The following is a 13,028-nucleotide window of genomic DNA, read 5'->3' as shown; positions in this document are numbered from 1 at the left end:
ATATGATATTTACAGAACTGACTATTACACATGATCTAGAAAAGAAAGGTCTCAATGGGACTTTTCAAAGCAATGAAAACTCTACATGCCTGTTCTTGACCTTTGTGTCATCAAATGCAACATGGCTGTTTTTGGAGAAGCCAAACTGGTTATTTCCAGAGACCACTGGAGATGCCTCGGCAACACGGGAGGCTTGTAGGGGACAGGGTAGTAGCAGTTGTCTTAAACAATTCATATTAGCTGACATGATCTCCTTCAAAGAGTGCATTAAAAACACAAAGCAAACATTCATTTTAATATGAATATAGTTGACCTGCTTTCTGTTTCTAGATGAAGTGCTATTCTAACATGCCAATAGATGGTGCTATTGAAAAAGACATGGATTTGCTATTGAGGCTATCAGAAAATGTACATTTGTTTTTGCAAGGCCAACATCTGAATCACTTATTTTGTTCTGTTCAGAACATGAAGACGTCTCTATTCCTCTGATCTGGCATTATACAGTACATCTCTCTCAATGTAGAATGGTCCTTTCTTTCTATATTCTTGTTGAGCCACAAAGGCTCCCATTGCTTAAAGGGGCATTTATTTTACAGTGCATACCCTTATTTCACACTGCAAACAGTACAGCATATATCATATATAGCCTGTTTATAAAGCAGAGCTACTACAACCATATTGATTTACTTAAAAATAAATGATCTTCTAAGAAAATCCCTTTGAAAGTCAAATGTCTTCTGGCAATACTACGAATATGGACATGGAAAGTTTGTGCATGTATAGTTCACGAGCAACACATCCTCACACAGAGGGCTTGGTGTTGAAGGTCTATGGCTGAAATCCATTAAAATGAAGGTTCCACAGACACACGTCTGATGTCACTGATGTCATGAATGGCGAAAGTCAGCACAGCAGGTAGCTAGAGGAACAGTGCTAAGAAAAATATTACAGTATGATTACCAAAATGCACATCAGTTCTACAAGAAAATATTGTACTACCAGTGGCACTACCACTGTAGCAATCTATTCATTTGCCTACAATGATACATACCATGGAGATATATCAAGAGAATATTTGAGGAAATACAGCTGGTGTTGGCCAATCCAAGGCAGCTTGGCTAGCAGAGAATGAATGAGTCTGGAAGGATGGATGAGAGAGAGTGAGAGACAAACAGAGAGACATAGCGAAGAGGACAGCAAGATCGAGACGGAGAGAGGACAGAGAGAGAGAGAGAGTGAGGAGGACAGAGACAGAGAGGAGGAAAGGGAGAGAGAGAGGAGGACAGAGAGACAGAAAGAGAGAGAGAGAGAGCAAGAAGGACAGAGCGAGGACAGAGAGAGTGCTGCTACAGTACCTCAGCTGTCAGCCAGAGAGGATAGATGGAGCAGTGGAGCTATGAGAAAGAGCCCTGTCAACACTGCAGCTTTACCTATAAAGCAGACCTAATGGATTGGAAAACGGCCCATTCTTTATTCCAGCCACATCACCTCTCTGATGGTGTATTTAGACTCAGGGCCAACCGGTCTGTCTGGCTGAGCTGTGCTGGGGACAGATGACAGCTCTTTATGGGGATAATATATCACTCCATCATAGGCTGGGAACTTAGTCCTTTAATGTGACTTTTTTTGTCTTTTACTCCCTGGTACCCATAGGAGTGGGACCTACAGTGGGAGATGTGTCTGTCTGGTGTCGGGGTGGGTGGTGGAGCCTCAGGTTGGACAGTCTGGGACACGTCTTCTTCCTTGGCCTTCTCTTCCTCACCAGGCTCTTCCTCTTGGAGGGGAAGCGGGGGAGGGGGAGGGGCCAGGTTGTTACACTGGCCGATCTCTGCGTTCTCAAAGGCCACGGGCTGGGAGAAGTCTGTGAGGCTGTAGGGCATGCACAAGCAAACAAACACACACATGGATGTGCACACACAAATACACACACACACACACACACACAAGAGAGAGAGAAAGAAAGTGTGTTAATGGGTGATGATGTGTAATCAGTTGAATTATGAACATGGTTATCACAGAGGATAGCCCCATTAAAGCCAACTAAATATGGGTGAACTGTGTTTAGTCCACTGGGAAGCGATAGATAGCCCTGAGCGTAATGATAGGAATGTATTATCATCCATAGAAAAAAACAGTCAAAACAGGTCAAGGTGTCAAATGACTACATTTACAACCTGTTTATCCTGTCTGGGCATGGGGGTAGTATTTTCACGGCCGGATGAAAAACGTACCCAATTTAAACAGGTTACTACTCTGGCCCAGAAACTAGAATATGCATATTATTAGTAGATTTGGATAGAAAACACTCTGAAGTTTCTAAAACGATTTGAATGGTGTCTGTGAGTATAACATAACTCATATGGCAGGCAACAACCTGAGAAAAATCCAAGCTGGAAGTGGAAAGTCTGAGAATTGTAGTTCTTCTTTCGATTCTCTATCGAAACTAGTGTCTGTGGGGGACGTTGCACTTCCTAAGGTTTCCATTGGCTGTCAACAGCCTTCAGAAAGTGGTTTGACCATTCTCCTGTCACTGGGCAGATAATAGGAGCTCAGTTTCTGAGTGGACTGCCTGGCAACAAAGGGATTGGATATGCTCGGGCCCGCGAGCGCGCCCCTCCTTCTTTTTCTTCTTGAATGAATATGCTATAGTCCGGTTGGAATATTATCGCAATTTTACATTAAAAATACCATAAAGATTGATTTTTAACAGCGTTTGACATGCTTCTAAGTACAGTAATGGAACATTTTGACTTTTCGTCTCTGGTTCCGCGCTCGCGCGTTATGCCTTTGGATAAGTGATCTGTACGCACAAACAAAACGGAGGTATTTGTACATAAATATGGATTATTTCGAACAAAAACAACATTTCTTGTGGAAGTAGCAGTCCTGGGAGTGCATTCTGATGAAGATCAGCAAAGGTAAGAGAATATTTCTAATACTAATCCTAAGTTTAGTGTGCCCCGAACTTGGCGGGTGTCTGAATAGCTCGCCGTGATGGCTGAGCTATGTACTCAGAATATTGAAAAATGTGCTTTCTCAGTAAAGCTATTTTAAAATCTGACACAGCGGTTGCATCCAGGAGTAGTCCATCTATAATTCTTTAACCTGTTAGGGCTAGGGGGCAGCATTGACACGGCTGGATAAAAAACATACCCGATTTAATCTGGTTACCACTCCTACCCAGTAACTAGAATATGCATATACTTATTACATATGGATAGAAAACACCCTAAATTTTCTAAAACTGTTTGAATGGTGTCTGTGAGTATAACAGAACTCAAATGGCAGGTCAAAACCTGAGAGATTCCTTTACAGGAAGTGGCCTGTCTGACCATTTGTTGAACTTCTTTTCCATCTCTATCATTTACTAAGGATCTCTGCTCTAACGTGACACTTCCCACGTCGTCCATAGGCGCTCAGAGCCCGGGAAAAAACAGAATGTCGTCATTCCAGCCCCAGGCTGAAACACATTATCGCCTTTCTCAAGTGGCCGATCAAGAGACACTAGCTTATGCGCGTGACCCCGACCGCCCCCGCCTTTGGGATTTTTTTCCTCTGTTTGCCGAAAAGGAGATTCCCTGTCGGAATATTATCGCTTTTCTACGAGAAAAATGTCGTAAAAATTGATTTTAAACAGCGGTTGACATGCTTCGAAAGTACGGTAATGGAATACTTAGAATTTTATTGTCACGAATTGCGCCATGCGCGTGACACTTCTTTACTATTTCGGATAGTGTCTGGAACGCACGAACAAAACGCCGCTATTCGGATATAACGATGGATTATTTTGGACCAAACCAACATTTGTTATTGAAGTAGCAGTCCTGGGTGTGTATTCTGACGAAGACAACAAAAGGTAATGAAACTTTTATAATAGTAAATATGATTATGGTGAGTGCTAAACTTGCCGGGTGTCTAAATAGCGAGCCCGTGATGCCTGGGCTATGTACTTAGAATATTGCAAAATGTGCTTTCACCAAAAAGCTATTTTAAAATCGGACATATCGAGTGCATAGAGGAGGTCTGTATCTATAATTCTTAAAATAATTGTTATGCTTTTTGTGAACGTTTATCGTGAGTAATTTAGTAAAATGTTAGCGAATTCCCCGGAAGTTTGCGGGGGTATGCTAGTTCTGAACGTCACATGCTAATGTAAAAAGCTGGTTTTTGATATAAATATGAACTTGATTGAACAAAACATGCATGTATTGTATAACATAATGTCCTAGGGTTGTCATCTGATGAAGATCATCAAAGGTGAGTGCTGCATTTAGCTGTCTTCTGGGTTTTGGTGACATTATATGCTGGCTTGAAAAATGGGTGTCTGATTATTTCTGGCTTGGTACTCTGCTGACATAATCTAATGTTTTGCTTTCGTTGTAAAGCCTTTTTGAAATCGGACAGTGTGGTTAGATTAACGAGAGTCTTGTCTTTAAATGGCTGTAAAATAGTCATATGTTTGAGAAATTGAAGTAATAGGATTTTTAAGGTTTTGAAAATCGCGCCACAGGATAGCAGTGGCTGTTACGTAGGTGGGACGAATTCGTCCCGCCTAGCCTAGAGAGGTTAAATAATTGTTATATATTTTGTCAACGTTTATGATGAGTATTTTTGTAAATTGATGTGCACATTCACCGAACGTTTTGGTGGGAATACATTTTCTGAACATCACGCTCCAATGTAAAATGCTGTTTTTGGATATAAATATGAACCTTATCGAACAAAACATGTATTGTGTAACATAATGTCCTAGGAGTGTCATCTGATGAAGATTGTCAAAGGTTAGTGCTTCATTTAGCTGTGGTTTGTTTTTTGACACTGTCCTTGCTTGGAAAATGGCTGTGTGATTATTTTTGTCTATGTACTCTCCTAACATAATCTAATGTTTTGCTTTCGCTGTAAAGCCTTTTTGAAATCGGACAATGTGGTTACATCAAGGAGAAGTGTATCTTTAAAATGGTGTAAAATAGTTGTATGTTTGAGAAAGTTGAATTATGACATTTTGTTGTTTTTGAATTTGCCGCCCTGATATTTCACTGGCTGTGTCCCGCGGGTGTCTTGCTAGTGTCCCACGTAGCCCATAGAAGTTAACTGGGAGAAACCAACGCATCATGAAACAGCTCACAAATACTTCACATTTACAACACTTCTCACATAGCCTTCCATTAATAACATCTACTAATAATGAGCCAATATCTATGATCAGGATAATGAATCGTTATATGGAGATAGTAGGGAGATAATAGGCGCTGCTGAGAGATGTACATGGTAATGATCATGAGGTTCCAGATGCAGCCTTCGAAGGGGACGTTGGGTCTCTGGGAGCTGAGCTCTACGTCAGAGGGGATACCCCCGATGAACAGTCTCTTGACGCCTATTAGCTGGTCGTTGGGAAGGGCCTGCTCCCTCTTCCGCTTCTCATCCACCTGGACTGCTAATGACCTGGACAGAGACACGCAGGACAGTGAGACATTTTGAGCCAGCTCTGTGTAGAGACAGCTAAAAACGAATGGCTTGAAACTAGTTCATTAAGACACAAGTTATTGTGCAATGTGAGGCTGTTCAGTGTATAGCAATGTGTGTGTGTGTGTGTGTGTGTGTGTGTGTGTGTGTGTGTGTGTGTGTGTGTGTGTGTGTGTGTGTGTGTGTGTGTGTGATCTTACCTGCCGCCCAATCTCTCCCGTCGTGCAGGATGCCCTGGTCAGGCTTGCGGACCACCTTGCGTGGGCTGTGGCTGCCTGTAAACACCAGCACCTCCAGGGCCCCCTTGTTCAGCAACACAGCCAAGAAGGGCTGCAGGGGGCAGGGGAGAAGAGAGGGTGCGTGAGGGGGGACCACCCAATCTAAATGACCAACACCACCTCAGCACAGACTCAGGGACACAGGGTTATACAGAAAATCAATACATAAACACACTCAGTGCATAAAGCCATTGTTTAGAAGACACAATCTGGAGCAAGTCAGGACAGGCTTCATACAATATGGAGCAAGTCAGGGCAGGCTTCATAAAATATGGAGCAAGTCAGGACAGGCTTCATACAATCTGGAGCCTTGAGTGTTCAAAGACAATAAGAACTTTTTGCCCAGAAACATTAAGAAAAATCTGTTCAATAATGATGAAACCTCAGATACTTTGAGAAAGGAAGTCAACTTTATATAATTGCATACCGATATGCTTTTCAACCCTGAGGGCCTGTAGCGTTTATGTAAGTCCTCCATTTCTCTACACGCCTTGATTGGATTCTGTTTGGGCAGAGCTTCAAAGAAAGCACAGCCCTCTCTGAAACATACTACACGAGAAGTAGATAGATTTAAGTGCCTCTTGTTATGATTAAATTCTCTGTAATCAGTCCAGCGAGATGGTGAGCACATCCCACCACAGCGTTGGAACTGCAGCATGCACAGGGGGAGTTTGCCTGGGGAGAGTGAGGGAGAGTGAGGGAGAGTGAGGGGAAGTGCTACTGCTACAATAACTATGGTCTGATTCAGCACGCGTTCCTCCTGTCCCCTGCGCAAATTGACAGAATGAACGACGAGGACACAGAGACAGATGAGGCCGACATGTACTCATTCGAAATGACACTCACTTAATTTACTAGGTCTAATGATTTTTAAAGGTGACGGTCTGGACCTTTACCAAGGGTCATCGTTAAATTGGACGTGATCCATCAGAGGGCTGTTGTATAATGTATTTCTTACTAACGACACTTGCAGGGAGAATGTTAGAGGTTAAACCCACTATCATTTCCTGCAGCCACAGGCACTAATTGATGTGGTGGTCTGCAGATGAAGAGAAGGAGAGATGGAGAGAGAGATGAAGGGTGCCCTAACAGAGACGTAGAAAGTCATATTTTAATCAAAACTGTCATCGCAAATCTACCAGCCTTTAGCCCTCTGTGAAAGATTATCAATTTTTGTTTGCTGTCGGGTGAAAGTATAATCATTAAACCTCACAGGCAATCCATCTCTTTTATAGTTCATTTAATAAGGAGCCTCGCACACAGCAGGAGTTGATTATCAATGTGCTGTTAGTTTTTCAAAGCAAATCAGCCAGACAGCACACTGCTCCTTATTCAATTACAGGAACCAAGAAACACCTCCAACAGCCATTCCAGTTCTACTGGGTAATAGGATCCAATGACTTATAAAGAACAAGGAGGTGACATTATAGAGGACTTGGTGCTGTGTTAGAATGCTTTGATAGCTGTAACACTGAAGTGAGTGTTTATATATGTGTGTGTGTGTGTGTGTGTGTGTGTGTGTGTGTGTGTGTGTGTGTGTGTGTGTGTGTGTGTGTGTGTGTGTGTGTGTGTGTGTGTGTGTGTGTGTGTGTGTGTGTGTGTGTGTGTGTGTGTGTGTGTGTGTGTACAGTATATGTATGCGTGTGTGCACGAGTGTATGTGTGTGTCTCATCCACCACCTCTTACCTCCCCAGACTGCCTGTGTCTCCTCTTGGGGAGTTGGAACTGGGAGCTGGTCCCATTGGTGCCCCCACTGCCAAACAGGATGATGCCCTTGTCACTCTTGGTTGTGAAGGACAGGCTGATCTCCGTACCAGCGTCAAAGGACATGGACTTCAGTTCCACATGGCCTGGCTTGGAGAAGCTCACTGTATGGAGGTTCTGTTAGCGAGAGAGAGACCAGTCATGATATTCATTCACAGCACAATCAATTGAAAGTCATCAGTAATTGGCAGCGTTCTTTTTATTATCTGAATACTGTATAATAGTACAATATAGTATAACGCTGCGTTGTTTTGTTTATAATGTCCATATCAATTTCAGAGTTATATCGAACATAATAATAAACCTTGTCTGTTAGAGTATAGCACAGTATGCATTTTCAGATGCATCATCAGGCATTGACACAGGGTCCACAACAAATGGATGTAGGCCTACTGAAGTGAGCGTGAAATCTTGCTAACATTTTACAAACACAACTGAACACAACTGAGACGTACAAGCCAGCCGTTGCTAAATTAAAAATGACTTCTCCCACTCAATTCTTTGCTACACTCTTTTACATTCTGTGTCTGTGGTGTGAATGTATGTATAAATATTCTCCCCTAACTAAAATAAAAATTTCAGAAGCAGCGATTTCTCTGTTATTTATATGCCTCACTCGTTTTTACTATTCTTATTTTTCCGTAAAATGTTTGGCCATATTTCATGAGTGTGCCTGTACCTCTGAATAATTAAAGGGGTGATGAAAAGAAGAGTGAGATGAAAGAGGAGTGCTAAACGGACCTCTACAGAGCAGCCTTTGGTCAGGCCGGTGTAGTCGGAGCTGCTCAGCAGGTTATAGGGGGTTCTGGAAACCTCAATGTCTCTCATACAGCCAGCATACCTCTTCTTGGTAAAATCTGACCTGTAAAGAGAAGAGAGAGTTGTCTCAATTGCAATTTGGACTTCCATTCTGTTCATTGTGGAAGCACTGTCCTAGTTTTAGTAGCCAATGACTATGTGAGATAAACACCAAACTAAGACTGCATTCATTCTAAATTAATAAAGTCAGGTTTCTGTTTTAAGAACAATTATTTGGTATACCTTTAATCTGGGGTTATTCAAAAGTTATGAACCTTTATCTGAACAATCAGACACTAGCTTCTGCGAAGCAGATATAAAGCTTCAAATAGGGCCTCATTGTTAAATGTTAATTTGAAAATGTCAGCAATTTACTAGCAAATTCCATAGCATGCAATAGATGTAGTGGGGTGACAGTACATCAGTAGCTACTGAATGAAAAGGAGTGGAAGCTGTAGCCTATTGGTCCCCAGAATATTGTACATTTGGACAAATATCTAAAACCATTGAGAAATGGAGGGTTGTTTACTGACTCAATTCTGATGACCAGCATATATTGCATTAAAGCATCTACAATAAATATATATATATATATATATATTATTATTATTATTTTTTTAACTAGGCAAGTCAGTTAAGAACAAATTCTTATTTACAATGAGCTAAGTAAGCATACTTTTGTGAAGTAAATGCATGGTAACTTGTATGATAAAGCCAAGGTACCAGGGATGCTTTAGAGAGTAATGGGCTATGCTAAGTACATGCAAAAGGTGATACAGTAAACTTTAACAGTACATATATTACCTTGCTTTAATACTGTAGGAGCAAAAGATACAAGTATATGCATATTAAGACAACTATGACACACGTAGACAGAAACTTAAAAAGTATATTCAGTTCTCCATGTGTGATTTAAAAGGGTTACCACTTCTATAAGACCTATAGAATACACCTCTCATACTGCCGAAGACTGTGAAGGTCATAAATACATAACCTATTGTTACTGTTTATGTGACAGTTCCAAAAGAGTTAACACCAGAGAGGCCAGCGACAATGTGACACTGACTCAAGGTCCAGCAGCAGACAGAGGTGTTCTAATGGAAACTCAAGTCTTTGTCTGTTTGTCTGTCTGTTAATCTGGCTACCTATATGCCTTGACAACCCTCAACTTTTATGGCCAAACGTGACAATATGAGAAGAACAGGAACAAACAGTAGCAGACTATACAGTACTGAGTGTCTGAGCAAAACACAGAGCAGAGGTGTAAAGAAAGGCTATCCATGGTGTACTTTAGTTGAAGAAAGTTCTTACAGACCTTTACACATGTTAACCCAAGTGAGATTGATGATCAAAGGTAGTGTTCAGTATGCAGACCCAGAGTTAAGTGTGTGTGTGTGTGTGTGTGTGTGTGTGTGTGTGTGTGTGTGTGTGTGTGTGTGTGTGTGTGTGTGTGTGTGTGTGTGTGTGTGTGTGTGTGTGTGTGTGTGTGTGTGTGTGTGTGTGTGTGTGTGTGTGCATAAAAACTGAATTAGTAGTATTAGGCCCTACTGTGGAGGTGATTAACCGAGGTTGAGCCCAGGGCAGAGCCTTGAGATGACAGAACCAGCTTCTCCTCTTCATTGGAGTATATGTCCACGATGGCCACCGTAGCTGGGGTGGGAGGAAACCAACAAGGGTAAAGGTATTACTTGCTTGTTCAACAATATCCTCCATTTGGCAAATCTGACCATAATTCTATCCTCCTGACTCCTGCTCACAAGCAAAAACTAAAGCAGAAAAAAACAGTGACTCGGTCAATAAAAAAGTGGTCAGATGAAGCAGATGCTAAGCTACAGGACTGTTTGCTAGCACAGACTGGAATATGTTCCGGGATTCTTCCGATGGCATTGTGGAGTACACCACATCAGTCACTGGCATCATCAATAAGTGCATCAATGATGTCGTCCCCACAGTGAGTGTACGTACATACCCCAACCAGAAGCCATGGATTACAGGCAACATCCACACTGAGCTAAAGGATAGAGCTGCCGATTTCAAGGAGCGGGACTCTAACCCGGAAACGAATAACAAATTCCTATGCCCTCCGACGAACCATCAAACAGGCAAAGCGTCAATACAGGGCTAAGATCGAATTGTACTACACCGGTTCCGGAGCATGTCGGATGTGGCAGGGCTTGCAAACTATTACAGACTACAAAGCGAAGCACAGCTGCGAGCTGCCCAGTGACACGAGCCTACCAAACAAGCTAAATTACCTCTATGCTCGCTTCGAGGCAAGTAACACTGAAACATGCATGAGAGCATCAGCTGTTCCGGATGACTGTGTGATCACACTCTCCGTAGCCTATGTGAGTAACCTGTTATGGATTGGGGGCAGTATTTTCACTCCCGGATAAAAAACGTACCCGATTTAATCTGATTATTACTCCTGCCCAGAAACTAGAATATGCATATAATTATTAGCTTTGGATAGAAAACACTCCAAAGTTTCTAAAACTGTTTGAATGGTGTCTGTGAGTATAACAGAACTCATTTGGCAGGCCAAAACCTGAGAAGATTCCTTACAGGAAGTGCCCTCTCTGACCATTTCTTGGCCTTCTACACTCTCTTTATTGAAAACTGAGGATCTCTGCTGTAACGTGACACTTCCTACGGCTCCCATAGGCTCTCAGAAGGCGGCAAAACGGTGAATGATGCCTTTGGAGCCCCTGGCTGAAAAACAGTAGCGCATTTGGATAGTGGTCGATCTGAGAACAATGAGACTGAGGCGCGTGCACGAGGCGACACCATGTTTTTATTCTTTCGTCTTTGAACGAAAACAACGACTCGCTTTTTTACGAGAAAAATCGCATAAAAATTTATTTTAAACAGCGTTTGACATGCTTCGAAGTACGGTAATGGAATATTTTGAAATTTTTTGTCACGAAACGCGTCGGGCGCGTAACCCTTCGTCACCCTTCGGATAGTGTCTTGAACGCACAACAAAACGCCGCTATTTGGATATAACTATGGATTATTTGGAACCAAACCAACATTTGTTATTGAAGTAGAAGTCCCGGGAGTGCATTCTGACGAAGAACAGCAAAAGTAATCCAATTTTTATTATATTTTTATTATCGGAGTTTGGTGAGGGCTAAACTTGGTGGGTGTCAAAATAGCTAGCCATGATGGCCAGGCTATCTACTCAGAATATTGCAAAATGTGCTTTCACCGAAAAGCTATTTTAAAATGGGACATAGCGATTGCATAAAGGAGTTCTGTATCTATAATTCTTAAATTAATTGTTATGTTTTTTGTGAACGTTTATCGTGAGTAATTTAGTAAATTCACCGGAAGTGTTCGGTGGGAATGCTAGTTCTGAACGTCACATGCTAATGTAAAAATCTGGTTTTTGATATAAATATGAACTTGATTGAACAAAACATGCATGTATTGTATAACATAATGTCCTAGGAGTGTCATCTGATGAAGATCATCAAAGGTTAGTGCTGCATTTAGCTGTGGTTTTGTTTTTTGTGACATTATATGCTTGCTTGAAAAATGGGTGTCTGATTATTTCTGGCTGGGTACTCTGCTGACATAATCTAATGTTTTGCTTTCGCTGTAAAGCCTTTTTGAAATCGGACAGTGTGGTTAGATAAAGGAGAGTCTTGTCTTTAAAATGGTGTAAAATAGTCATATGTTTGAAAAATTGAAGTTTTGGGATTTTTGAGGAATTTGTAATTCGCGCCACGCCTATCATTGGATATTGGAGCAGGTGTTCCGCTAGCGGAACGTCTAGATGTAAGAGGTTTTAAACAGGTCAACATTCACAAGGCCGCAGGGCCAGATGGATTACCAGGACGTGTACTTCGAGCACGTGTACTCCCAGGTGGTAAGGGTAGGTAACAACACATCCGCCATGCTGATCCTCAACACGGGGGCCCCTCAGGAGTGCGTGCTCGGTCCCCTCCTGTACTCCCTGTTCACTCATGACTGCAGGGCCAGGCATGACTCCAACACCATCATTAAGTTTGCTGATGACACAACAGTGGTAGGCCTAATCACCAACAATGACGAGACAGCCTATTGGGAGGAGATCAGAGACCTGGCCGTGTGGTGCTAGGACAACAACCTCTCCCTCAATGTGATCAAGACAAGAGATTGATTGTGGACTACAGGAAAAGGAGGACCGAGCATGCCCCACTCTCATCGGCGGGGCTGTAGTGTAGCAGGTTGAGAGCTTCATGTTCCTTAGTGTTCACATCACCAACCGAAGTAACATTGTCCAAGCACACCAAGACAGTCGTGAAGAGAGCACAACAAAACCTATTCCCCCTCAGGAGAGTGAAAAGGTTTGTCATGGGTCCTCAGATCCTCAAAAAGCTCTACAGATGCCCCATCTAGAGCATCTTGACAGGTTGCGTCACTGCCTGGCATGGCAACTGCTCGGCCTCCGACCACAAGGCACTACAGAGGGTAGTGCGTACGGCCCAGTACATCACTGGGGCCAAGCTTCCTCCCATCCAGGACCTCTATACCAGACGGTGTCAGAGGAAGGCCCTAAAAATTGTCAAAGACTCCAGTCACCATAGTCATAGACTGTTCTCTCTGCTACCGCACTCAAGCGGTACCGGTGCACCAAGTCTAGGTCCAAGAGGCTTCTAAACAGCTTCTACGCCCAAGCCATAAGACTCCTGAACATCTAATCAAATGTCTACCCAAACTATTTGCGTTGCCCCCCTT

General features: G+C 42.5%; 1 protein-coding gene across 1 annotated transcript; it reads right to left on the bottom strand.

The window, feature by feature from the left end:
* Positions 1-94: 94 nt before the first annotated feature.
* LOC123723870 (laminin subunit alpha-2) lies at positions 95-10,046 on the bottom strand. Its single transcript, XM_045695667.1, has 6 exons — positions 9,852-10,046; positions 8,247-8,367; positions 7,428-7,622; positions 5,664-5,793; positions 5,266-5,442; positions 95-1,869 (listed from the first exon to the last, which is right to left on the bottom strand). The coding sequence occupies exons 2-5, from the start codon at positions 8,331-8,333 to the stop codon at positions 5,435-5,437; spliced, it is 420 nt and encodes a 139-aa protein (XP_045551623.1). The 5' UTR covers positions 8,334-8,367; positions 9,852-10,046; the 3' UTR covers positions 95-1,869; positions 5,266-5,434.
* Between the last annotated feature and the right edge of the window lie 2,982 nt (positions 10,047-13,028).

The sequence above is a fragment of the Salmo salar genome, chromosome ssa15, assembly GCF_905237065.1.
Source record: "Salmo salar chromosome ssa15, Ssal_v3.1, whole genome shotgun sequence".
Taxonomy (NCBI): domain Eukaryota; kingdom Metazoa; phylum Chordata; class Actinopteri; order Salmoniformes; family Salmonidae; genus Salmo; species Salmo salar.
Note: the sequence above shows the minus strand (reverse complement) of the source record. Positions and strands in the feature narration are given on the sequence as shown.

What these genes read in the sequence shown, in the direction of transcription:
- LOC123723870 (XM_045695667.1), bottom strand. Translation starts at nt 8,333, where the DNA reads ATGAGAGACATTGAGGTTTCCAGAACCCCCTATAACCTGCTGAGCAGC. An exon ending in CCAAAGGCTGCTCTGTAGAG is followed by an intron (nt 7,623 to 8,246) that starts GTCCGTTTAGCA and finishes TCTCGCTAACAG; the next exon opens with AACCTCCATACAGTGAGCTT. An exon ending in GACACAGGCAGTCTGGGGAG is followed by an intron (nt 5,794 to 7,427) that starts GTAAGAGGTGGT and finishes TGCCCCCTGCAG; the next exon opens with CCCTTCTTGGCTGTGTTGCT.